The sequence below is a fragment of the Leptosomus discolor genome, chromosome 7 (genome assembly GCF_034619465.1).
Source record: "Leptosomus discolor isolate bLepDis1 chromosome 7, bLepDis1.hap2, whole genome shotgun sequence".
NCBI classification, from domain to species: Eukaryota; Metazoa; Chordata; class Aves; order Leptosomiformes; family Leptosomidae; genus Leptosomus; species Leptosomus discolor.
The window spans coordinates 37375136-37398361 of record NC_141397.1 but is presented as its reverse complement, the minus strand read 5'-3'; the positions used below and the strand labels follow the sequence as shown (position 1 = coordinate 37398361).

Below are 23226 nucleotides of genomic sequence, written 5' to 3'. Positions count from 1 at the left end.
ATTCAAACCAGGCTGACACCAGCTTACACAGCAGCTGCAATTACACCTGCTGTACAGACAAATCTCTCTTGTTTGTGGGTTCTCCTCCCATTCAATTTCATTTCCAGTTCCAACTACTCTCCCTTCTTTTCTAAGAGCTGTGGCCACAATCAGAACTCAACCATTCATTCCTCAGCTATTCTGCAGTCCTTCAAGCAATGTGCAAGGCAAGATAAAGGCACCAGCTACCAAACAGTAAAAGGCAGAAGTTGCGAGAATGAAGTAGTAGTAATAAATTCCACTAAGAGGAAATTAACTGCAGAAAATACAGGTAGCCTAAAGGAAGGAGGAATTATATTTCTCATTCCTTGAAGAACACAGCTACTCTGGGAGGGAAAGGATGGAAAAGGTGTTCATCAAAGTTCCTAATGAGAAGGCAAGATAAGCCACAGGAGTTTTACTCTGTACATTGGTACGAACAAGAAAAGAGGTGGTTTTCCATTCTGTTTTATTTCAATGCCTTTGCACGTATGAAATATACTTAAAATACTTTACATTAAAATTAGCAAATGGTTTGCTTCTAAAAATCACCACAATCTCCTTGTGAGTGCACAAACACATACCTTTGATGCCACTTTCCGACCTACAGCAAGCTGACTGAAGTGTTTGTGGTGTAATATCCTCCATTAGATCAAACATGTTAGAGAGGAGTTTCCTTTCCTCAATATCCACCCAGCTGATTCAGCTCAAGGTGGGAGATACAGCCTCTCACTCAAGCTCAAGGGCAATTGGTTTATTAAGTACCTCCCCAGTTACAGTTTAGAACCATGTAAGCAAACCAGCATTCAAACTCAGTTAAGAAACATTACTCCTGGTGTCCAAACTGTCTCACTATCTTTTCACTCTCTTTTTTCAGTTCCTCAATGTGAGCATTTAGGCACTCCATGACGTGCTGGGACCTCAGTTCTTCCTCTTCCAAGTACCGTGCAGCTATCAATCCAACTGAAGCTGTAGGCAGGGGGCACTAAAGGGAAACAAAGGGATATCAGGCATTCTTTCATTCCAAGTTTTAGGCAGAAACACTACAGCTCCACAAACCACGCAACAAAATACACTTCTAAAGGGCTCTTGTGTCATTTCAATCTTATTGGGCAGGCTAAGCACTCAGGTCTCATGCTTGTATTGTAGGTAAACGTCCCTCCCAACAGTCTCCAACCAACACTGAAAGCCTCCCAAGCCTTTGCCAAATCTGCTGGTGGTAAAACCAGTACCTCAGCACACAGAACTTTTCCATTCCAGTAGCCGCCCTCTCTAAGGTAGCGGGCAACTAGAGCTGAACAGAAATAAGCTCTCCATGTGCCTACACAACTGTTGCACTTCACAGGTGGAATCCTGACCCCAGAGGTATCAATAGGAATTGATTGTTTACTTGGAGAAACTGGAGTTTTGCTTCAATTACCAGTCCCTCCGCTTCAAATAATGAGAGGGAATGACACAGCATGTGCAATCATAGGATAACTCTAGAGAAGGTCACGCCAAAATACCAAGGCTTTTGTCCTGGGTTGTTAGTGTAGCCTTACACTTAAGGTCTACAGCTTGCTCTCCATCTTCATAAAAATTTCAGTGAGCAGTATCATCTCAGAATGTGGGTTCCAGGGAAGGGAAAGAACTGCCACACTAGACCAGCACTGGGAATATCTCTGCTTTCTTTTATATACCTCCTCTTCTTCCCTGAAATAACAGGTTCCTGGTACAATTCCACAGGGGAAGTACAGGCCAAACTCCCACCACAGCTCACTGAGCACCACTTCAGCTAGCAATGGTCAATAAACTACCCCAGATTCTTTCCTTTACAGTGAAGAACTATTCCTGCTACTCACATCACTTACCCAAAAGTTCTTAACTTATAAAGATAACATCATAAACTAGGCTCAATTTACAAGTTGATGAAGAGAAGCTTCCTGCATAAGGGCTGGCTGGTGAATTATAAAGTCACTAAGGGGCTGCTTTTCATTACAGAAAACTTGCCTCAGTGTTTTGACAAGAGAACATAATTGGTTATTTCCAAATGCTGGAGTCTCATGGTTTTCTGGTCTTTTATCAACACCAGGAACAAAGGGAAGCAGAAAAAAGGCTACAGGTAACAAGCAAATTTCTCCCACCCCACTATTGCCTACTGATGAGAATTCTCCTCTCTTAAAGAAACTGATTTAAAGACACTGAAGCCTGACCATGAGCAGGGAGTCCCATACAACACCAGGAGAAATATTTGCATTTCCTTAGAAACCTTGTTTCTGCATCTCAGAGCAGAAAGCAGCACATCAAGCCTTCAGAGCTTCTCTGACCCTGAAGTGGAACTGTTCACATCTCGGCTCCAACCCTGCAATCTGAAGAGTTTCCATTTAGAATATTACAGTTCCCCAAGCTCCCAACATTTGTTTTCTGGACATGCCCACAAGCTACTTCAGTCTCGAAACAATCAAGATCTATTCTTGGTAGTTAAACTTCATCAAGATCTACAAACCTGACAAGCCTCCACCTATCTGTGCATCAGCCTTAGAATCTCTTCTCTGGTCTCTCCACAAAACAAAAATAGCTGTTGTCACTGCTAACAACACACAACCAGAGGAGAAAATACTCCGAAGACTGCTAGAGGTAACACATCTGGAACAAGGACCAGTATACGGGATTCTCCCCTCCCAGAACTACTACAGCCCTGCCTGACCCAGGGTATGACAATTGCTTTCAGTGTCCCTCTTCCATTCCCCTCCCTGCTCAAGTCAGTCTACAGCCTGGTCACTACAGTGGGTATTGGGATATATCACAGAATCATTCAGGCTGGAAAAGACCTTTGAGATCAAGTCCAACCATCAACCCTACTCTACCACGTACATCCCTAAACCGTATCTCCAAGCACCACATCTAAACAACCTTTGAACACATTAAGGGATGGTGACTCGACCACCTCCCTGGGCAGCCTATTCCAATGTCTGACAACCCTTTCAGTGAAAACATTTTCATGGTCTTAAACACCAAAGGAAGAAGTGACTGGGTCCTAGTTTCCTGTATCTTGGGCAAGTGCTCCTGCAACTGAGCTGAGGTAAAAGGACAGAGAAGGTGCCAACATTGCTCCCTACTAAAAAAAGGTATGATCAGCAACTGGGAGAAGTAACAGCCTCCCCTTGGGCAGTGAAGCACCAATTTCAGGCTTCCCATCAGCTAGCATAAGTGGCTGTAAGTTCAGCGTGCTCACTACTGCAGTCCCATTCAGACGGGTCAAACTCACTCTGTGCATTACAGTGAACGCAGATGGGCAGCACCAGCTTTCAGATTCACCCACAAACTGCATGTTGAAATACTCAGCACTTTACATTCAGTCTGAGCCTCTACTACAGACCCAAGCCAAAAGCTGAAGCAGAATTCTGAAGCGACATAAGCAGGTCATGGTACATACTGATGTACAGCACCAGTACGGAGAGAACCATGAGCTTCTGGAATTAGCTTTGCAATTATACCAAACACAAAGCCCTTCCTCAGAGGGTTCTGAAGAATACACATGGCTCCCTTTGTCCAAGTATTAACCATACAGCAGTGCGTTTTCCTCCCCATTTAACATTTGATACATGCTCACAGAATCATACACACCATGCAGCCAGATCATACACTCAAAAATCTGGCTCCTTTTGCCAGATGAGAACCCAGCTATATCCTCAGCTGTTCAATAGCAACCAGCTTCCGTACAACTGCTTACCAAAGGCACAGATTCTCTCTGATGATCTGAGATGGACTGTTCAGATGCTTCATCCGCGAAATTTTTGTTTCCATCCAGCACAGGGACCAAAGAATCCATTCCCAGCAAGGCACCCAAAGCAAGTGACTCCATGCAGTTCTTCCTGCTGGTCTGGGTGGGTAGCTCACCCGTCTCAGGGGTCACAGTTCCTGTTTCAGCAGCCCCCCATCTCTGGGACTCCCCTTGATGATGCTGAACCGTCCCATCAGGCTTCTGACATATTCTCTCTGCTTTTTCATCATGTTTGTGCTGTGCTTCCTGAGTTGTCCTAGAAGGCAGGTTTGAACACATAACCGTTTGTCCATTTGCCTCTTAGCAGCTGAACTTCAGCAAAACTTGCACATACAGGTTACTAATAGCCCTGGCAGTCCAAACTGGCCCTTGTTTCCATAGGACTTCCAGATGCACATCCAGTCTCTAGGGTTCTGCTATTGTAGATACCAAAACCTACAGTCTGCACATCCTAGTACTGCAAAAGAAAGGAGCACAGCCACCTGGGCCAAATCTAATCCCTTCACTGAAAAGATGCTGCTTCTCAAGCAAAGGAAAAGGCAGAGGCAGTCAAAAGACAGTCAAATGCTAGCTGGCTTTGCAGAACACAAACCAGCTGGGTCTAAAAGCTATCACACTACTTGAAGCATAAAAGCAAATTCCAAAACAGTCCTTGTGTTCTCCCGCACATATGATGTGCTGGAGATAGATGCTATACATAAAGCACATCAGTAAAAACCCACACATCCCCATGTGTTCTGTTCTCCTTTGTCGTAAGGAAGCAGCATCCTTGAGGTCATGCAACACTCACCTGTACTGCACACCCTTGGCCTCAGGCTCCTCATCTTGCATCTGCTGAGCAGTGCCCTTAGGATCATCCTGGCAGTCCTGCTGAGCGAGCTCCAGTTTTGCTCTGGCCTCTGCTAGATCCTTCCACAACTGCTGGTTCTCAGATTTTAATTTATTTAGCTCAACAGCATAGTCTTCACTGAGTGCTCTTAGGGTGACATCTTTTCCCTAATAGACAGAGAAGTTGAAACTACTGATTTGCAAGACAGCATAGTCAAACTCAGAGCAAAGACTGGCAAGTGAGTCCTTAAGGCATATCCTCTAATCTCAATTTCGACCAGCAAAGTTTTCAAGGCTTTTTTAAGAGCAAATCAATTCTATATGCCTGAATGTGTCTGTATCCAGACAAGCTGTGCTGATCTGCCTAGGAAATGAAGTCCCTCTCACCACTGGACGCTTCTGAAAACAGGAAGGTATAGACCAAGGATAGTTCAGATGTACCTGCCTCTGGCCTTGGGATAATGAGGAGGACTACATGACCTCAAGTTCTCCTACAGCTGTATATTCTAGAATTCCCTCTTATCTCAGCTAAGATGTAAGCATCTCAGCCAAAGCTGGGAATTCTCAGGTGGCACTCCCACAAACCGTCTCAGTCTGAGCAACAATCCAGGTATCAGAGTGGCAGGCTCTGCCAGATACCTCATACCCCTGTGGCTTAGCTGTTGGTGAGACGTAATCCCTGCCAGTGAGAAACTACCTTCCTTGTGATCTACCAGCAAAGCTGTTTGCAACAATACTTCCAGATCCCCTCACTCAAATTAGCAAAGGCCTATGACAATAATGATGAAAGGCTATGCATACGCCTCCCCATCAGGGATGACCCATAGCCCTTTAGAAACTTACAGTGGTAAAAGTGAATTTTTTCTTTTTGAAACTCTGAACAACTTGCTTCTTCCCATGTTCTCCTTACTAGACCAGATGGATATTATTTCCATTGTTTCTACTCCTTCTTTTTGCCAATTCTGTTAAATGTAGATGCTTAATTCATTCTCAACACTGCTGTATCTAAGGACTTCCCAAACATGCATTAGAAGAACATGGCCAAGTCCTGTGCCATGGGGCTGTGGGGCTTTTTTTTTAAAAAAAAAAAAAAACAAAAAACAAACAAACAAACAAACAAAACCAAAACCCAGGTTTCTTGCTTTGCACTTTGCTATCCAGCTTTTGGTAAGTCAGGCAGGCAAAAGCCCATCAGGCACTTCAAGCAGAAAGTAATGGGCCTTAGGTCATTTCAATCTCAAATCAGCCCTCCACAAAGCTTTTTTTTTTTCTCCATCTCACCAGCCACAAACTTCTGTTCAACACTTTCCCAAGAACCTGGCACATTTGACAATCACCCCAAACTACTATTAAGAGCTGAGTATTTCCTTCCCACAGATCTGACAGGATAAAAGCTCTAACGATATATTCTCACTGGGTTTCCAGCTGAATTCAATCCTTGCCCCCTGTGAGACATCCGTCCTGGTTTAGGTGAGGACAGAACTTGCAAACTATCCATTTCTTTCTTCACACAGACACTAAAATGAACCACCTTCAAGGCATTATTCCTACCAAGACTGCAGCTCTTCCATGCAGGCTCCTCTTCTCCCCTCTGGACAACGTGGCCTCACCTAGTCTCAAGAGTGCCACATCAGCAGGAGCCCCTTCAGTGCCCCTTCCCAGCACGTTGCCCCAAGGCATCCAGCTCATATTCCCAGACTGCAACCTGCCTGTGAAGTGCAAGGGACAGCCCTGCTGAATAGCTCCTCACCAGGAGGGGAATGTGCTCTCACCCCATAAATGGCAAGGACCAGAACAGTTACAGCTCTAAGACAGGCCAAAAGGACATCAAAGATTTAGAATCAGAGGTTTAAGGTAAACTGGCATAAAATGGAAGCACAACAAAATGTACTAAAAAAATGGGCCCCAAGAGGAAGAAACCGAGATGACTGCTCTGTTTCTGCAGTTCTCCTCACTATTCTCTGACTGAACAAGATGCTCAGTATTTCTGTGCTTTATTCCCTCACAAATCACCCCTTTTGATTGAGTTTTAAGTTCACTGAACTCTACCAAGCATTTCAAGAGGCCTGTGCAAAGACTATTACTGTTCCCAGGTAGAGGACAGGCAATGTTAGCCCCTCCCCATCTCTGGTCCCTAATGCATACCTCTAGCATACCACACTCCGTTTTTTCCAGCATCTCTGAGAGATGACGATTCTCCAGCCTCAAGGTTTCCAGCTGGACCAGAATTACCTGAGGAGACAGAGGCAAAGAAGAAGCTCAGAAAAAAGAACACACCCAACACAAGCCCACAACACTCTACAGGCATCTTCCACCCTCAATTCAAGCTCAAGTACAAAGCAATTTTTGGGCTGTTAGTTCTACAAGGACCCTATGGTGAAGACCATACAAATAACCATGCACAGTTATTTACTTTAGTTTTCAAACATGTCATCATCCAGGCCTAGTTAGCATGAGTGATCTCAAAGAATTCTGTGGGACTGTTAGGTTTGAAAAGAAGCAGCAAGACAGATTCATTGAACACCATAAATGAGAAGATTTCATCAAAAGGGTCTCAAAGTCTTTGTTTAAAGGCTGAAGAGAGAAGGAAACTATTAACAAAGCTAAGAACTAGGACAGTATTCCAAGCCTTCAGATCCCTTAAAGAGACAGCATAAGAGAGTCTTCTGCCTTTTTTACCCTGTGCTCCACCGCTTTCCTCTCTGCTCTTTCAATCTCTGTTCTCAGCCGTTGTTCTAGTTCTGATGTGGAGCCACTGGCAGATGCAATTGTGATGTCCCGCTGGTGTAACTCTTGTATCAACCTGAAGATTTCCCTTTTCATCCCTTCTAGCTCACTGCTGTGAGTTTGTTCAGCTTGAGAGAGCTGCTCTTTCAGCTGGAGGAAGATATGCACACACCACCCACGAGCTTTTAAAAGATGTTTCAGCAAAAAAGCAAAAGTATTGCACATGGTAATGTGAAATCTAAGTACTGGAAAACAAAAAGCTCTACATAACAAGCCCTATGTACATACTTGTCCTTCTTGATTGAAAACCACCTTATCCCAATCCTTTTCCACACCATAAACTGCCAACCGAGACAAGATAAAAGTCACATGCTGTGGAGTATCCGAGAAGACCCATAATCGATCAAACCACAGTCTCTTTAGCTCACCACTCAACCTCCATGGCCAACAACAGATACGCAAAGGTTTACCATCACTGGGCAAGCACAGTAACACTTTCATAATATAACCTTGCAATTTGCCATTTGACCTTCCTGAGGCAGAGATGGTATCTTTAAATAGCTCTAGCCAAACTTTTCTTCCATGAATTTGTCCTAAGTCTTTTGAATTGATATTAGCTGGTAACAACTAAAGCTACCCATGGCAAACTTCCACAAGCTAGCAATGCACAGGGTAAAAATACACCTCTGTTTTCCTAACTCCATTTGACGGCCACTAGTCACTGCATTATGAGAGAATAATGATTCCCTATTTACTTTCCACATGACAGGCATGATTTTATTTTTAGCACATTCAAAACTATTTATCTCTTTTCCAGTTTGGAAAGTGCTATTCCATTCAGCTGTTCCTTGTATAAAAAGCACTCCATCCTTTTGGTCATCTTTTTCCATACCTTATCTTGTTTTATTCAATCCTTTTTGAGATGGCAGACCTGCACTGCATACAATATTAAGCACACCATATATTTATTCAGTGACACAATAGAACAACATAGCATGATTTCTTCCCTAGTATTCCATTCTATTAGCCAGAAATATTAACCACTCAAACCTCCAGGATTTTTCAGAGAATTACAAGCATTTTAGAAAACTGAACCAGATGATCTCTGCCTAGCCATGTAAATACTATGCATATGGTGATTTATCTCCATGTCACCTCAATGCCTCCCAAGTATATAAAATGGAAACAATCATAATAAATCTCTCTTTCCTCCCCAGCAGCCTGTTGGAGATTCATTTATTGTGTGGCTGTTTAAACGTGAAGCCAAGCACGCGTCTCCGCAAGATCTGCACCGTTGTACATTCAGAATAAAGAATGAAAGATTTTCACAAAAGTGAAGTTTTTCACTCAAGTCCAATAAGATTTCTACTCTAACCAGGCTCCAGTGAAAGCTCTCACACTAACTGATCTAGACCAGTATTAGAAGTCAAGCCTTTTAAAAGGCTTGTCTCCCTTGGGTGCACAGAGCACCAGGGTGAGGTTCCTCGTGGCCAATGAGCTGCTCCATTTCTTCCAGCCCAAGTTCATGTCTACGTATCAAGCCTGAAGCAAACTCCCTTATTCACACATGGACTAGAACACATTCAAAGGCCTGTTTCAAGTGTGACAGCACATTCTATAGCAAAATTCACTCCCTCCCTGTTCTTCATCATGTTGGGAACCTGTATTAGGCTTAAACTCAGGACTCCAGGCCTTAATTTCTTTGCATATTTGTCCCTCCAGCACTATTTCAAGTATCTCCATCCACACTGTAGAGAAGTACTTCATGATGCAGGGGTAGGCCTAAGAGATGCTCACAAAACCAGCTGCACAGCCACGTACAGGAACTTGCAAACCCATCCTGTCACGCCTCCTTTGCCAGATCTGCTCCTTACCTTTCAGCAGATCATTGCCTGGCCTTTGGTCCCATTTGGAGCTTTGCTAACTGTGCACTGCTGAGGCACATGACACACATGGGAACAGCTGATTCCACAAGGGCCCTTTCCACTCTCCAGGAACAAAGCAGCGTTACCTTTTTAATCTCTGCCTTTGACTCAGTATAGCATTCTTCCATTGACTGCAGCTCTTTGATACTTTCATCCAGCTCTTCACTCAGCTGTACACACCTTGCATTTACAAATGTAAAACTACAGATTAGAATACCCCAAGGAGGAGGACATGGTCAGAGAAACTTTGATCTTCCAAGCAGTCTCCTATGTCTGTCATAACACTAGAAGTTCCTCACCAAACCTTTGGTTTCGTTTACCAAAATCATTTCAAAAGAGATCAGGAAGCTGATCTAACAGATAATAACTGTTTCTTGTTTTTTCGTTACCGTACTAAGATTACAAACTTCCCATGCAAACATTAGTCTGGAAACCACAAACTCAGAGTGGAAGACTTGTTTATAATTCTTATTTCACAGGAAGGTCTAGATCTCGTTCTTACCAGGTGACAAACAAAGACTCCTTATTATGAATGAAGGTGCTAAGCCTAAGCAAGCTAAAACACTGAAAACACCCACAGTGTGCAGTGAAAAGCAAGCAACCAATTAGCAAAACAGTCTCGCTATTAAACAGCAAAATGAATAGCTTTTTATTTCTTCAGCCCTTTGATATTTAAAATAAGCCTAAAAAAAAAAATCAGTGGGACTGGTTAACTTGATGAATATGATATATTAGGTATTATATTATTATGCAAGTTTCATTGCACATCCAGGGGAAGCAAGCAGTCGGCTACCTGTTCTCAAGATGGGTAACCTCTGACTGTAAGTACTGTTCCTTCTTCTGGGCAACATCCAGCTGCAGTAGCATATGCTCCAGCTCCAGCCCCGGAGAAGACAATTGTTTCTCTTGCTGGCATTCTTCCAAGGCCCTAAGCAGAAACACGAACTTTAATCTCAGCACAGAAACTTCATGTCTGAGTTGGTTAATACAGGGAACATAACCACCATTTCCTTGGAATTCTCTGAAAAATATACAAAACCCAACAGTAGGAGATACCTGTGTGCATTCTGAATAAGCAAACATACCAGCTGAATGACAGCCCCCTGTTGGAGTTCAGGCCGATTAAAACAATTACATCCTATTTTGATGTCGGCCTCCCTGATCCAGACAGTCTCCTTGTCACTAGCTGACATCCAGCTTGCAAGAAACAGTGTGGCTGTTAGGTAACGTACACTGAAACTTTTTGATATGGCCATCAGAACCCTATAGCTTTTGCATGTTGCTGCAGAAGGGGAAGGCGAAGTTGATTCTGTGACATACATAGTTACCAAAACCCTAATCTGACATCATTAAATCAGTGAGAACTTTCACCTCTGTTAATAAGCACATTATCAATCCTGAAAGGCCTCCAGCACTTGACTGAAAATGCCTGGGAAAAAAAACCAAAAAAACCAAAAAACAACAAACAAACCAAAACAAAACTCAAAAACCCTGTGCTGCCTCCAGAAACCTAGCTGAGTGGACAGCTGATTCCTTCCACACTCCTCACTAAGCATCAGCTGATTTCAAAAGCAACGCAATTTGGCAAATGCTGCAAAGAAGCACAGTACTTGTGAGAAACTATAGCGTACCATTCTATGTATCAACCAATACAGATCCAGCTGTATAAAAATGCTTCTACCGTCCTCAGTGGGAGAATCTGGAAGATTTGGATTCAAGAGCATAAGTACCAGTGAGGTATGCATGCTACCTGATGAGGACTTCTTTGGTGCGAAGAGTTTCAGTCACCCTGGCCAGCTGTTTCTGTAACTGTTCGTGGTGCAGCTTGGAGCTGTCGATGAAATCTTCCTGAGACCGCAAGGTGGCTCGAAGTTCCATCTTCTCATCCCGTAGCACCTGCACAGGAGGAAGAAAGAATGACTGTTGCAAGATGGACCAAATCAGTTCGCTGTAATGCAATGAGAGGTCCATCAGATTTTTAAGGAACCCTTGGAAATACTGCAGAGCACCACATGGGTACAAAGCCAGCTCTGATGCCAAACAGGAACTTTACAAAGGCCCTAGAAAGAGACGGGAGCTCTGGGATGAAAAGCCTTCCTGCTACTTCTTACAAGCACTGCTTTACATTCAGTTTCCTAACAGTTCATCCACGTACCTCTAACATTTTCTTGGATTGCCTTAATTCTTCTTGAACTCTTTGCTGATCTTCCAGAATCATCTGATTGTGTTTAGTCAGGTCATCGACTGTCATGTTAAGCCTCTCCACCTCCATCTCCTTGGCACAGATAGCAGCATTGGCCCTCTCCAGCTTGCTCGTTAAATGCTGGATTTCCGATCGGCTGGCCAGCTCCACCGACTCCAGAATCTGCTTCCGATTTGCAAGCTGAGTCTGCTAAGAGCAACTGGTTTGCATTAAAGCCAAATTATAGAAAACACAGCATACCAAAACTACATTCAAAACAACTACTGATAACAAGCCACATTCTCAAAGTAAGCAACACTATCTTTCAGGGAATTAGGGAAATTACTGTTCCAGGGTTACATGATGGGTAAAGCTTCTGAAGACAAACTGAATAAAAAAAAAACCAACAAAAAACAAACAAACAAAAAACCCACACACCACAACACAAGGGGGCCCTATGATTCCAAAAAGGCTTCAAAATAGAATCTGGGAAAAGAGGATCTCAAATCACTCAAGTTGTCAGAGTTTGAACTGTCTAAGAATAAAGCTGCCTACTATTTTTTGCTCATTAACCTAAGGCTAGACCAGGAGAAACAGCAGCATGTAAGGTTTGTAAATACCATAGACAAGCTAGAGATTGTCCTGCTGTTAATTCCACACCAGGATAGAAAGTAGCTCTTGGTGCACAATGAAAAAAAAACACAACCACCAAACAGATCAAAAACTGAACTGGGTGTAACCGCCAATTATGTTTTACTTTATGCAGTAAATATCTGGTTCTAACAGCTTGTGAGAATGCTCACTTTGAATGTTTCATTGTTTTAATGGCAGACAAAAAAAGTTATAAGGAACATATGACTAGCAAACAATGCATCCTCTATTATTTATAGGCACAATACTTTATTTCATAGCATTTCTTTCCACATAGCTAGCTGGTGAAATTTAACAAGCCAGCTCTCATGTAACCTTCTAAGAATACTCACTTTATATATTCCCTTTTTGTATAGTACCTTAGAATTTTTAAAGGCTGAAACAAAATATTTGAGTAGTCTTTTACTCCTGGTTTCTAAGAGTAGCAATTCCTGCCAGCTTCAGAATCACTGCATGCCTTGATTTATTGCCTGACATATAATGCCTCATAACTGAGAAAACTATAGGAACTGCGCATTTGGAAGACTATGGTGTAATTTTGATTACAGCCTTCTCATTATTTGAATAGTCACGACAGAAAATGTAATCAGGAAGGGCAAGAGTTTAAAGTACAGCCTCTCTCCACTCAAGAAACCGGAGTACCAGACTACCTGAATATTTATTTCTGCATTAAGAAAACATTTAAGCTATCTCTTATTTCCAGCCACAGAACATGCAGGACAGCACAGAATTCCAGGTTTCACCTGTTGACTTTAAAGGCTGCAAGTGTTACAGGAACATGCTCATCACTGGGTAAGAAAGCCCAGCTTCCCTAAGCTGCACTGAAAGATATGAGGGGAGGCCAGCTGAAAGAAGAGAAAGGGCAAGTACTCCATGGTCACAGATCTCAGCTTCACCTTGTGACAGAAAAACAACCAAGCATACAAAATGTGTAGAAATATCCAAGGCAAAAATTTAGCACTTTCATGCTGGGCTTTTCAAAGAAATTGAGGATTCAAGCAGGCTGTTAACAGTACCTATGCACCCAAGCCATCTTGCACACTGCTTAGTAAAAATCTCCCTGAATTCCTGCTTTTCTGCTGCGCAGTAAGAAGAGTTCCTCTGCGCTCCTGTATACCAGCCTGCACTCCAAGGACACATCTGTTCTCAGACAATTGAGCTATCAACGATACAAAGACAGCAGAGCAGCAAGACCTTCTGCTCAATGACTCTCTCTGCATTTGTAGATCTACTAGTGTCAGCCTCTCACAAAGGCCCTGTCAGAGCCAGCTTCCATCCTGTCATCACAAACTTCCTCCTTGCAGGAGCTTCTACTCAAGAGCAACTCAGGAGCCTATTAAGTATAAAACACCCAGCAAGAGCTTCTTATCAGTGTCTGCTGTGATTGTGTCAGTGTGACTTCACAGCTGTACTCTAGGTCAATTCATCTTGCTCTGCTGCAGCACCACTAACTCACTGAATGATTAGCTTTTCAGGAACAGCAGCCCCACTACTTCTTGCCTTTGAGACTTTTAAAAAAAAAAAAAATAAGGTGGGGGTGGCATTGAAAACTGCTGTTACTTCAGTACCTTGCAGAAGTAATCTGTCATAGGGGAAGACTTTTCCAACATCATCCCCTGAGCCGGACCCACAAGGTAACATACTTAACTACTGGCAGGTACACAGCTTTGAACTAGATGACATGATGTAGCAGCTATTTTAAAGTGTGATATGCTGTGGTCTCTGCCTCCCAGGGAAAACTTCATCCTACTGTCTTCTCTACTAATTGGAGGAGTGGCAGAGAGAGCTGCACAACATTTATCTAACCTCTGTTGACAGACTCCAGATCTTTTTTCCATACAGCACTCATACAAGTAAACCTTATTCCACTGGGACATTAAAAGTCATTTCAACGGCAATCTAAACTGGATTCAAGCCTGAGAGATTTCATTAGTCTCTCCCTCTCCCCCTCTCCCTCCCCTCCCACCTGCTGCCACAAACAAAACAAAAACTTTCAGCACATATTAGTTGTACCTGAATGAGCTCAGACTGCTCAGCCAAAGCCTTCCTCTGTGCTTCCAGTGATGCCACCTGCTGCTGGTAAAGCAAGCGCTGTTTCTCCCAGTCAAGTGATTTTTGACGGAACTCCTGCAAGGACAGCAGGGGTGGCTTGGAGCAGTAGGTCCATGCAGTTCACAAGGCCCCCTTCTAGTTCATATCCACGTTTGCTTTCTCTCTCTGCCACGTCCTCATGCACCTTTCCCCACAGCAGGGAAACCATTAGCCAGTCATTTGATGCACCAACTCAGCAGTATAAAACCCCTCACATACTGTGCTTGCTGTATTTCTTTCCCTCCTGAGTTAAAACGTCAGTGTCAATTATTGCTGTTTACAAATGTTAAGTACTAACAGATTCATGGCTAGTTTCACGGATTTGCTGTCAGAGGTTTAGCAATTCAGACAGGCTTTAGCTTCCAAAACATGCTGCTATTGAAATCACTAAGATGACAAGTATGAACTACAAAATTTTAATGCTAATCTCTGCTCCAGAAATTGGACGCTACATCAGTCAGATGCGTGCATCAGCCCCATCTTCAGGGTACAGCAGAAGAAAATTGAGCACGGTTGAGCTCAGTATAGCAGAAAGAATAAAAGACACAACAGGGTTGAGAAGAAGTTTGACACGTAGCTCCCTCCTCCTCAAAGAAGTGAGATGACAACTTCATCACACTGCAATTCATTACGTTAATTACTCTTCCAGCACCTTCTTCCTCTTATTTAGTCTAAGAACAGCAGCATAGTTTATCCTGTGTACTCAGAGGCCCCAAAGCAGGAAACCACCTTTATTACACAAGTAGTTGAGAAGAGCTACACCTGGAGAGTAGATGGAGAGTCCTCTTTAAGCAGGATTTCTAGTCCGCTTCCTAGTTGATTATTCAGTCACCGCAGAACCCAGAGAGTCAGTTAATACATACAAACTCTGGTTAGCACTTGCTTTTTCACTACATACCTCCAGCTTACTAGTCAGTCGGCTCATTTCAAAGTGGTCCTCCCCTTGTTTCTTGTTAGCTTCTCCTCTAGGTTCTCTTGGTTGTTTCTTCTGCAGCTTCTCATAGCTCCTCCTCAGCCTCGACAACTGCAAGGAATACAGTGAAAAAGAAAACTCTGTTCAAGGCCCCAAGGCAAGAATTAAACAGCCCTTTGAAAGAAGGCACACAAAATGGCTTCACACAAACGACTGCCCTAATCAAGGCCACACAGCTTGCAAGCAAAGACTTCTATTTGTGTAATGAGCCTGTTATACCAACAGGATTGCAAAATATGCCAAGTTGTATCAGAGTAGCAAGATGTCACTGAAGTCATGATTAATTAGCAGCTTTAATTAGACCTCTCTTACCACTGTTAAAACATGACTAAAATATTGATAAGATAGAGGTTTACATGTAGGTGTCAATACAGCAAGTGCATGGTATCCCTCTCTATACTGGTGGCTCCCAGCCACAGTAACAGCAGGCAGTACCTGTGGTTGATCTCCTCATACAGAGGGGCACATCACACCGCACACGGGGTGGGGGGTAGTTCTACAAAGAGGCACAATTTCTTATGTGATTAAAATACACTTGTGAAGCTCAGGTGGGAACTGGAACTCTTCCGCTTAGTGGGAGAAGGAAGATTTGAGAATTGCCATTATACATAATATCAACACTACTTCATCTGTCATTTTGTGCTTAGATACACTATGTATTTCACGAGTTGAGAATGCCAACAGAAAATATCACTCCTACGCCTACTGCTAGAATGCTGAAGTCGTATCAGAAGCAGAAATGAGGAAAAAATTCTTGACATTTAAATGACCCTCTGTGCAAACAAACTCTTGCAACTTGCACAGAATTCTCCATCTCATGAGCTCCCCTCAACTCAACTATTAAATAAAGTTTCCAAGCAGCCATATGAATTTGAGAATTCATCATTCCCACTTCACTGCTGGAGAAAGCTAAGCCCATGGATGAACAGAAGGACTGTGAGAAGAAAAAATGTCTGAAACAAGATCTCATGCACTGGTCACAAAAGGTTCTCCAGAGCCCTGAGTCTGCAAAGTGCTCAGGCACATTCAATGGGAACGGACAGACGTACAGGCTTATATACCTGTACCATATACCAACATCTTTTGCCAAACATGGCAGAAGATTACAGGTACAGGTTTATTCTTTCAACAGTCTCAGTGAGTTAGACACTGTAATATTACTGGTAATGGCAGTAAACTGAGACAGAACCAATTTCCCCAAACAGTACTAAGAAGAGAAGATTGAGGAATACTGGAGCTTAACATCATCTACATTAATACTGCGCGGGTAAAATACCAACACATTGCAATTTTAGCCTTAGCAATTTAGGCAGATCTGCAAATGCACCTCCAGCTTTGCTTTGCAGCTTATCCACAATTCCAGTGGGAACATCTAGTGAATGAAGACTCTTAGTCATATTGAAGAGTAAGGTGTTTTAAATGAGGACAGATGCCTTCTGTCATCAAAGTAGAAACTACCAAATTAAATTAATTTATGGCTTACACTGAGCACGAACTAGGCCCAACCCTCCAGAGAAAACAGGTTAATGCTCTACTAGCTGTTCAGGCCATTTAACTCACTGCTACTGACAAGCAAGTGGAGACAAGCAGAGTTAAGGCACAAACATGGAATGCTGTTGTACCACCTGCAGGACATTCCACATGTATCACCCTGCAATAAGAAGCTTTTTGAGATAAAAGCTCCGAAATTGTTTTCAAAAAATATCTTCTAAGTATACTTAGTTTTTACTAAGTGTATTAAGACTAATAGGCCTTGAGAGAACAAAATCCTTATCAACAAAATCAGAGTCAATGGAGGCAAAAAACATGAAAGTACATACCATTCTCATCTCTTGATCTCATACAACCCAGGCCAGTTACACCACCACCCTTTCCTAATTTCACAAAATGCTGAAAGACCAAACTGCTGCTGCCTGTACCCATAGCAATTTCAGAATAAGCACTATGATGACTAGGATGGGCAACCTCAGGACATTTTTGCAGTAAACTTCTGCAGATTTCTAACACATGAAAACTGCAACAATACATCTACTACGCATTTCTACTCCAACAGTTTTCTGCTCGTCACCAAGTTCCTCCGAAGTGCAAAAAACAGGCCTAATGAAGCAAAAAGTATTTTTCAATGACAGCTCAATGCTCTTTTTTGTAAGAACATAAACTTATTAAAAGAATGGGAAGTTTTGAAATCACGGCATTTAAACAAAAGCAATGATGCAAAGTATTTCACCTACCAGATCACAGACTGGTAACTAAAAACCAATCTGCTCTTTTTGCAACTCACCTCCTCTTGAAATTTCTTCAGCTGTTGTTCATATTCTCTAACCATGTCCTGTTTGGCTTTTTCTATGTCTTCTACCTGGTGACGCAATGTGGCAACCTGAATGAAGAGTTAAAAAGCAAATAAATAAAACAATAGAAGTGGACCTTATTGTCAAGTAGCTACTATGATTAGTTTTCATTTCATAAATACACATTATAGTAGGAGTGGTAAATGACTCTTAAAAGATCCTAATTCTGTTAACAACTACACATTTGATGGGATCACTCTCCAGAAAGCAGATCAAGTCTATGCCTAAATCTTTGGTAGGCTGGGGCCAGAACTGTTTGTTCTGGCCTTTTTTTTTGACTCAGTTTCTGGCTTTCACTTTTGGGGATGAAGCTGACAGTTTGGGCTCTTGCTAAAAGGCTATTTCCATCTGGTATTTGCATCAAATTCTCTATAAACACGCATTATGATTACAAGCTACCTACCAAGAGAAAAGATGGCCATGTCACTACCTTACTACACTCCGATGAAGCAGAGATTCCAAATAATGCATGGAGATGAGAAGGACAAAGAAAGACATAGGGCTTTGAAACTCATGGGTAAGGCTTCCCTTACACTGATCCAACTGCTCCTGTGACTCATTTTCGTCTTTTTTTTTTTTAATCTTTTTCCCATCCAACCCAGAGTACCCACCTTTCTAACTGCAGGTCCAAAGGACAGCAAGCCAACAAATTAAAATTAAAAGAAATCACCACAGAAAATTCATATAAGTAAATCAAAAGCATGAATATACTCCAGTAGTGACTTTAACCATAGTTTACAGTTCAATTTTGAAATCAATTGGTGGCTTTTGGTGGGAAGCATTATTTCAAAAGTGTCTTGAGAAAACACAATTGATAATAATAATGATAACCTATATGATAAAAATCACCACTCTTACTAATGAAAATCCTGTGGCATGACTCCAGATTTAATAACTCTATAATAAAGACTTTCATTCCAAAATCTGCCATGCAGACCAGTAGAAGTGCTTGACCATATTAACACAAAACTACAGAGGTCTTAACCCACTGTTGCTACAGCCTGCCTCTTTGTTTTACTAGATTCCACACCAAACTACTAAAAGCTATAGCAGTACTTGGGTAATTCTGCGGATGTAGTGTAGTTGTACAGGCACCCAAAAAACCCAACTGCTTCTGCAGTCATCAGCTGGCTTTCGACCTAAGTCAAAGCGACTTCAACAGAGAGCTGCCAAAACATGGTTTGTAGCAAAGAGTCCATCAAAACAGAAGACAGGGCAGCTATAAGCATAAGGACAAATTTTAAACACTTTCAGAAAATGTCAGTGTGGCTAGATCTTAAGGTATAGCCACCCAGACTCCTGCTGGTTTCCTCTGATCCAAGAAAAGATACATCAGTTCATTTGCATAAGAGAAAGCCTATAGTCCACCTCCTGTGCAAAAACTTCACTTAACTGATACTTCTCTACCGATTCAGAAATTTTTCGCACTTCACCCAGGCCTTTAATTAAAAGCTACAAAACCTGAGCTGCACAAAATGGCCCTTGCAGAATCTCCCAGCAATATCTTGGTGGTGTTTACACCACCAAACATTTTTTCTGCCAAGGACTGCAGGTTGCTAGGCTGTCAGTTACTGTTGTCTCAAGATTCACTGTCTCCGGATTCTCTCTAGAAACTCTAACAATTCATCTGTGGACTTCCACCAACCCTTAGGGAGTTGATCTTTGTTGATTTTGGTTGAATTACAATTTGGACACCCTGTTCCAACAGGCTCCTTTGTAAATTCTGTTCCTGATTTCCAACTATAAGACAGGCTCCTGTTTAGCTTAGTACAGCTATCTGCTAAAGTTAACCCCTTGTTCTGGCTTAGCATTTAAATATCAAAAAAAAAAAAAATTTAAACTGATGAAACAATACCCGAAACATATGTCCATGCGAAGTCAAATCCTGAAATCCAGGTTCAGTCTTTATGTTGTATTGTAACAGGTAAAATACACAATTTGACAGCAATCAGAAAACAGTAGGAACCTGAGGTACCTCCTCATATTTTTCCTGCAAAGCAGCCCTGGCAGAGGAAAGTTCCTTCTCTCGAACACTCAGGCAAGCTTCCAAAGCCTGTGTCTGTCCTTCCCATTCAGATTTCTTGTGAGCCACCATAATGTCTATCTGCTTCATCAGCTCCTGCAGCTCAGCCTCACAGGAAGTCAAGAACCCACCGCTGCAAGATAAAGAGCATGAAGTTACAAAGCAGGCACCACCCAATACAGGTCCAGTGTCCCCTACCAACAAAGTCGGCAGAACAAACTAATCTGCACCAAGGGACCAACTCTGCACATGCAGTGCTTTGAACTCTATGCAAATTAGCTTGCAGAGAAATAGACTTAATGCTTATGCGCTGATCCCATTCTCTAATGCAGCATCTCACAAGTGGCACGTTCGTATCACTGGGCAGAGATCTAAATTTGGCAATGACCAACAAACAATACTTGTGAAATCCCAGTGAGAACAAATGACCTACACACTTCAAATGTAGAGGGTTTGTCTTCTATACAGAGAACTGTTACAAGCACCTAAAAACACTTAGCACTTTGTCTCAGTACTGTGCATTATCTAAGTAAACTGGAGCATGTTTTACCCATATTTTGTATTTGTCTTAATTGCTCTCCAGGCAGAGGCATTTTAAACCAAGTTTCAGTCACCAGAGAAATCTTACAGCCAAGCTATCAGCTCCTGAAAACAGAAGTTTATCACAAATGCAGCCAAACCCCTAAGTGGAGGGGGCTGGATGACAACATGATAATGAAGAATAAAACATTCGCAATCCATTGGGGAGAGCATGTTCCCCAGCGACGCTGCAATTTCTAATTTGGTGCAGTAATTACTGAAGCCAATTCAACTAACTCCTTTAAAACTTCACAAGCTGCTAAGCCAGGGACAATACTAAGGCTTGCAAGGTACAGCCCTACAGGGCGGTGAACTCCATGAGGATCTTTACCCCTTTAATTTGCCTGTCAAACAGGACGCACTGAAAAGAAATGGAAATCAGTAAGTTAAGGGTTTGAAATTTCTCTGTTCCCCCAGGGCATATGCACACTTCACAACTTGGCAGTTTTTCTATAAGGAAAGAAATACTTCTTAAAGGAGCCAAAACAGTTAAATTTGAAGTTCACCCTGGCCTGTGAGTTAACAAAAAATTAGCAGCTATGATGCAGAGCAAGAACATTTCCTTCACAGCATCTGCTAATATAAAGCTAAGTCTAAACTTGATTTCTGCAATCAGTTCTCTGTAGAAGATTCAAGTTTACTGATACTATATCACATTGTCAAAGATGACTATGAAAATGGCATCAGTGACTTTTGCTTCATGCTTGTTTAACACATAAAACATTTTTTTCCGTTATTGGCACTACAGTCTCTCTCAGAAATCCAAAAGTCTACTTTCACCTAAGACAGAGCATTGCAGACTCTTCAGAGATGAATGGGACTCTGCAGTTTCAACACAAGTAGGAAATAATTAGATGTTTTCAATAAAAACTGACAACAAAGTCACGTCTCATTAACCTTGCAATGCTGTTAGAAAAAAAAATTATTCACACCTTTAATTACTACTGTTTCTGATGTTAGACAGTTAAGGGTTTACAACAACAACAAGAAAAAGAGGTTTTTCAGGAAGACGTAAAACTAAATTTCTAACAATTAAGACTGTAGTATCTGACAAGGGATTATGGCAAAGCCAGCTCACCCAGCGACTTTGCTTCTGCACCAGCTGAAGACCACTGCACACTGCATTTGTCCACCAGCACACACTAGTGGACAAACTCCAAAGCCCTTATTTAAGCAACAGAAGCTTTGTCTGATACCAGAGGATTTGATTCTGAATAAGAGGGAAGTTTAATACTTAAATGATTTTGAATGACAGGTGTATACTGTTGCATACATACCTCCCCTGCCCATCTCTTTGCATTCCTTCCAGCAAAGCCTCCATCAGCAAATCCTGGTGGCTTCAGCAGCTAGGAAAGTACTCAACAGCAGCGGTTGCCCATGGCAGTGTACGAATGAGGCTACTCCTCCACCCAACTGCAGAACAAGCAGAAGTTCACAGAGGAAAGAAGTTTAAAAAAAAATTACAATTAGCACACAATTATAGGTAAGAAAAACAACAGTCACCTTCATGAACTTCCCAGCCAAACGCCTGCCAAATAAATGAAAAGTTTTTTCTACCAAAAACAACAACAACAACAAAAAAAGATAAAAAGACCAAATGCAACCATGCACCACTATCAAATTGTAGTGATATAATAATGTGATCTAAGAAATGGAATAACTCAAACAACAGCAGCGAAAGTGAATCTGTACTTCAACAAATGGGCACACTTAACACACCGGGAATGGCACATCTCCCATCTCCTGGGTGCACCAAACTGCGGAGGATCAGCAGCACTCGGAGAGTTCCAAACGGGGCAGTCCAAGATCCACCCCTGGGCTATGGGGGTATTTGTCACTTCAGAGAAAAACCATAAGCACCCTGTAGCCAGCAGCAGCAAGAATCTATCCTTAAATTAGATCTCTCCCAGGTCTCTATCACAGACTAGGTTAAAGAGGCCACACAGTTTACAATCACATTCAGGATACATTGCTAGTTCATATGGTTGTGAGAATTTTCCCCTAAGTTGACACTAACTGTTCAAAAATTCCTCTGGTGCCTTAAGCTACAAAAATAAGTTGCACAGGTTTACAGTAGCAGTACTTTGTCTTAGTTAAAAAGGACATCCTTTAAGTTATGAACACATGTATGTATGCACACGCACAGAAGTTTCATGTATTTGTGACGCCAGAAAGATTTATGTTAAAGGCAAAAGTGAGGAATAAAAAAAAAAAAAAAAAAAAAAGGAAAGTTACCATGGAACCACACCCAGAAAGCTAGAATTTATTTCAGTGGCTCCTCCATGAAACTATGGCTCTCTAACAGAAAAATGGTTGAACTCACCCTGAGGATATAAAACTACACTTCAGTTTCACTTTGTGGAGCTATTCATACAGTTTTGTGTTTCCAAAACATCTAAGCACTTTCTCAAGTATTTAGAGATGGCTCCTCACAACATCTTTCCTCAAAAATTAATATGGCATTCATAAGCAATCAACAAGAGGGGGAGCAGGTCCCAGAAAGCGAGACTTTCAGAAACAGCCTCAGCTTTGCTCTCTTTCACTTCCATCAGAGCTTCTATCCTGCTCCTACAGCATTTGAAAACACCATCCAGAGATTAAAGCTTGTCTCCGTATTTTAAACCACACACATACAGAAAATGCATATTTCACTGAGGAAAAAAAATAAAATCCTACTCTTATTCTGACACAGTGTTTTGTCTCTCTTTGGCCCTGCCCATGCTTAACAAAATTCAACCAGTATGCAGAACATCTGTGTGGTACTGCTGATGGCAGAGCTGCTAAAGAGAGCAAGTGAGCAGATCCCCAGAGCTGCTGACAGCACTCCAAGAGAGTTCTCCAGGTGGCAACAGCAGACATTAGCCAGTAGCAGCCCTTCTGTTTCATTCTAATCACACCTACACATAATTGATTTTCAGTGGGTAGCAGAGAGATTTCATTGTCCACCACAGAGAACATCTGCTAAAATTCAAAAAGAAAATCCAGAGAGCAATCCAGATCCTGTATCAGCAGCTGCTTCCATGAGAGGTTGGGATCAGTTCCACACTGAAAGCTCTAGTGCCACAAGGAGCCAGACAGCATCTACTCTTGCTTCTGTCAGGCTTTAAGCAGGGCCCCC

General features: G+C 42.1%; 1 protein-coding gene across 3 annotated transcripts; it reads right to left on the bottom strand.

Annotated features, from left to right (window-relative positions):
• Positions 1-470: 470 nt before the first annotated feature.
• Positions 471-21432, bottom strand: CEP63 (centrosomal protein 63). Of its 3 annotated transcripts, XM_009951252.2 has the most exons (14): positions 21386-21432; positions 19482-19662; positions 17440-17535; positions 15084-15209; positions 14108-14221; positions 11417-11650; positions 11012-11157; positions 10055-10189; positions 9348-9462; positions 7289-7486; positions 6755-6841; positions 4572-4777; positions 3731-4037; positions 471-1003 (listed from the first exon to the last, which is right to left on the bottom strand). In XM_009951252.2, the coding sequence occupies exons 1-14, from the start codon at positions 21427-21429 to the stop codon at positions 845-847; spliced, it is 2148 nt and encodes a 715-aa protein (XP_009949554.2). In that variant the 5' UTR covers positions 21430-21432; the 3' UTR covers positions 471-844. The 3 variants fall into 3 exon arrangements, with proteins under 3 accessions (XP_009949554.2, XP_086323919.1, XP_086323921.1); XM_086467793.1 differs by lacking the exons at positions 3731-4037; positions 4572-4777; XM_086467795.1 differs by lacking the exons at positions 3731-4037; positions 4572-4777; positions 10055-10189.
• Between the last annotated feature and the right edge of the window lie 1794 nt (positions 21433-23226).

Excerpts from the sequence above, each read along its gene's own strand:
- CEP63 (XM_009951252.2), bottom strand. The coding sequence starts at position 21,429 with ATGGAGGCTTTGCTGGAAGGAATGCAAAGAGATGGGCAGGGGAG. Across the intron at positions 6,842-7,288 it reads GGAAAGCGGTGGAGCACAGG|GTAATTCTGGTCCAGCTGGA; the intron begins GTAAAAAAGGCA and ends CTGTCTCCTCAG. Across the intron at positions 4,038-4,571 it reads GCCAAGGGTGTGCAGTACAG|GACAACTCAGGAAGCACAGC; the intron begins GTGAGTGTTGCA and ends CCTGCCTTCTAG.